Source organism: Uranotaenia lowii, chromosome 3 (assembly GCF_029784155.1).
Source record: "Uranotaenia lowii strain MFRU-FL chromosome 3, ASM2978415v1, whole genome shotgun sequence".
Lineage (NCBI taxonomy): Eukaryota > Metazoa > Arthropoda > Insecta > Diptera > Culicidae > Uranotaenia > Uranotaenia lowii.
Genome location: NC_073693.1, coordinates 361,575,718 through 361,576,822, shown reverse-complemented (window position 1 = coordinate 361,576,822; position 1,105 = coordinate 361,575,718). Strand labels below are relative to the sequence as shown.

The 1,105-nt window shown below is 44.4% G+C and overlaps 1 protein-coding gene across 1 annotated transcript in view; it reads left to right on the top strand.

Annotated features, from left to right (window-relative positions):
* The window catches only part of LOC129754021 (glutamate--cysteine ligase-like), a 26,544-nt gene extending 25,749 nt beyond the window's left edge, over positions 1-795 (top strand). Inside the window, exon 5 of the mRNA XM_055749877.1 lies at positions 579-795. Within this exon, the coding sequence (XP_055605852.1) occupies positions 579-795 (217 nt within the window). The remainder of the gene's footprint in view (positions 1-578) is intronic.
* The last annotated feature ends 310 nt before the right edge of the window (positions 796-1,105 follow it).

Genomic DNA, 1,105 nt, shown 5'->3' with positions numbered 1-1,105 from the left:
ATCGCAATAGATAGGGGTGAGGGCAGAATGCGCATCGAATCTGTTTCCGACAAATGACTGAACCGCAGTGCAATTTGATCCGACACTGAACTGGACTAGCGACGACGTCCGTTCGGGTAGGCCTATCGATATCCTGGTAACAAGTGGTAATATGTTTGCAATTTCGCATTGGCAGTCATTCGCTTTGTCGGCTGGAGATTGGAGTAAGGCGAAGCAACGGGTGAAAACATGCAATTCACCCTTTCTCCTGGTAGGAGAGAAAATCCGAGTATATTTTCGCAGCTTGTTCAACATCTCGCCCTGGAAGAGGTTTGTTCCAGCAGAGGGAGGAAAACACCAATATGTATGAGGGTAGATCATAATCATAATCGGTTGATTTCATTTCACTTTCAACCGTTGAAGAATCGAGAGAGTGGGTTGGTGAATTGGCATAAATCGGCAATCACACCGAGAATGGGGGGATGATTCGTGTATTGTGTTTGTCCCAAGATATCAGCATCTCATATCGATTTAATAGCAATCGTAGCACGAGACGAACCCCTTTTTCTGCCGAATTCAATTGAACATCGTTTCTAAAGGTTCGATGTCCACAAAGTTGTCCAACATGGCTCTAAACGACAGGCCGAACAAAAGATTTTCGAAATGGATAGCCTTGTTGATATGATGGTGGTCTCCGTTCTAGGCCGGATGTCTTTTCCAATTCTAGCTGGTGAAGTCAGAAATGAGCAAGGGAGTCGAGTTCCCTGGATATGCGGGATTCGTCCGTCCAGACAAGAGATTACCAAGTACTCGTAGGAGGAATGTCCAGTTTCCGGACGAAGATCGACAGAAAAAGGGTTCACTTTTATTCTGCCACCGTAAATACTAGTGTGCTATTTTTGATGATGAGGGACCGAAAACAACGATAAAGTGTCGGTGAATCTGTTGTCATTCAGCTCCTGGTAGAAGCGAAACTCGAAAAAGGAATGGATATCCCAGGCAAGAATCAAAGAAACGCATTGTTTTCCCTATTGTTGTTGCTTTAGTCATATTATGGTCGTCGTTGTCTATTTGGTTCGGACCGGAGAATTTAATCAAGTGGGTGATTTCGATTGGGTAATGACCA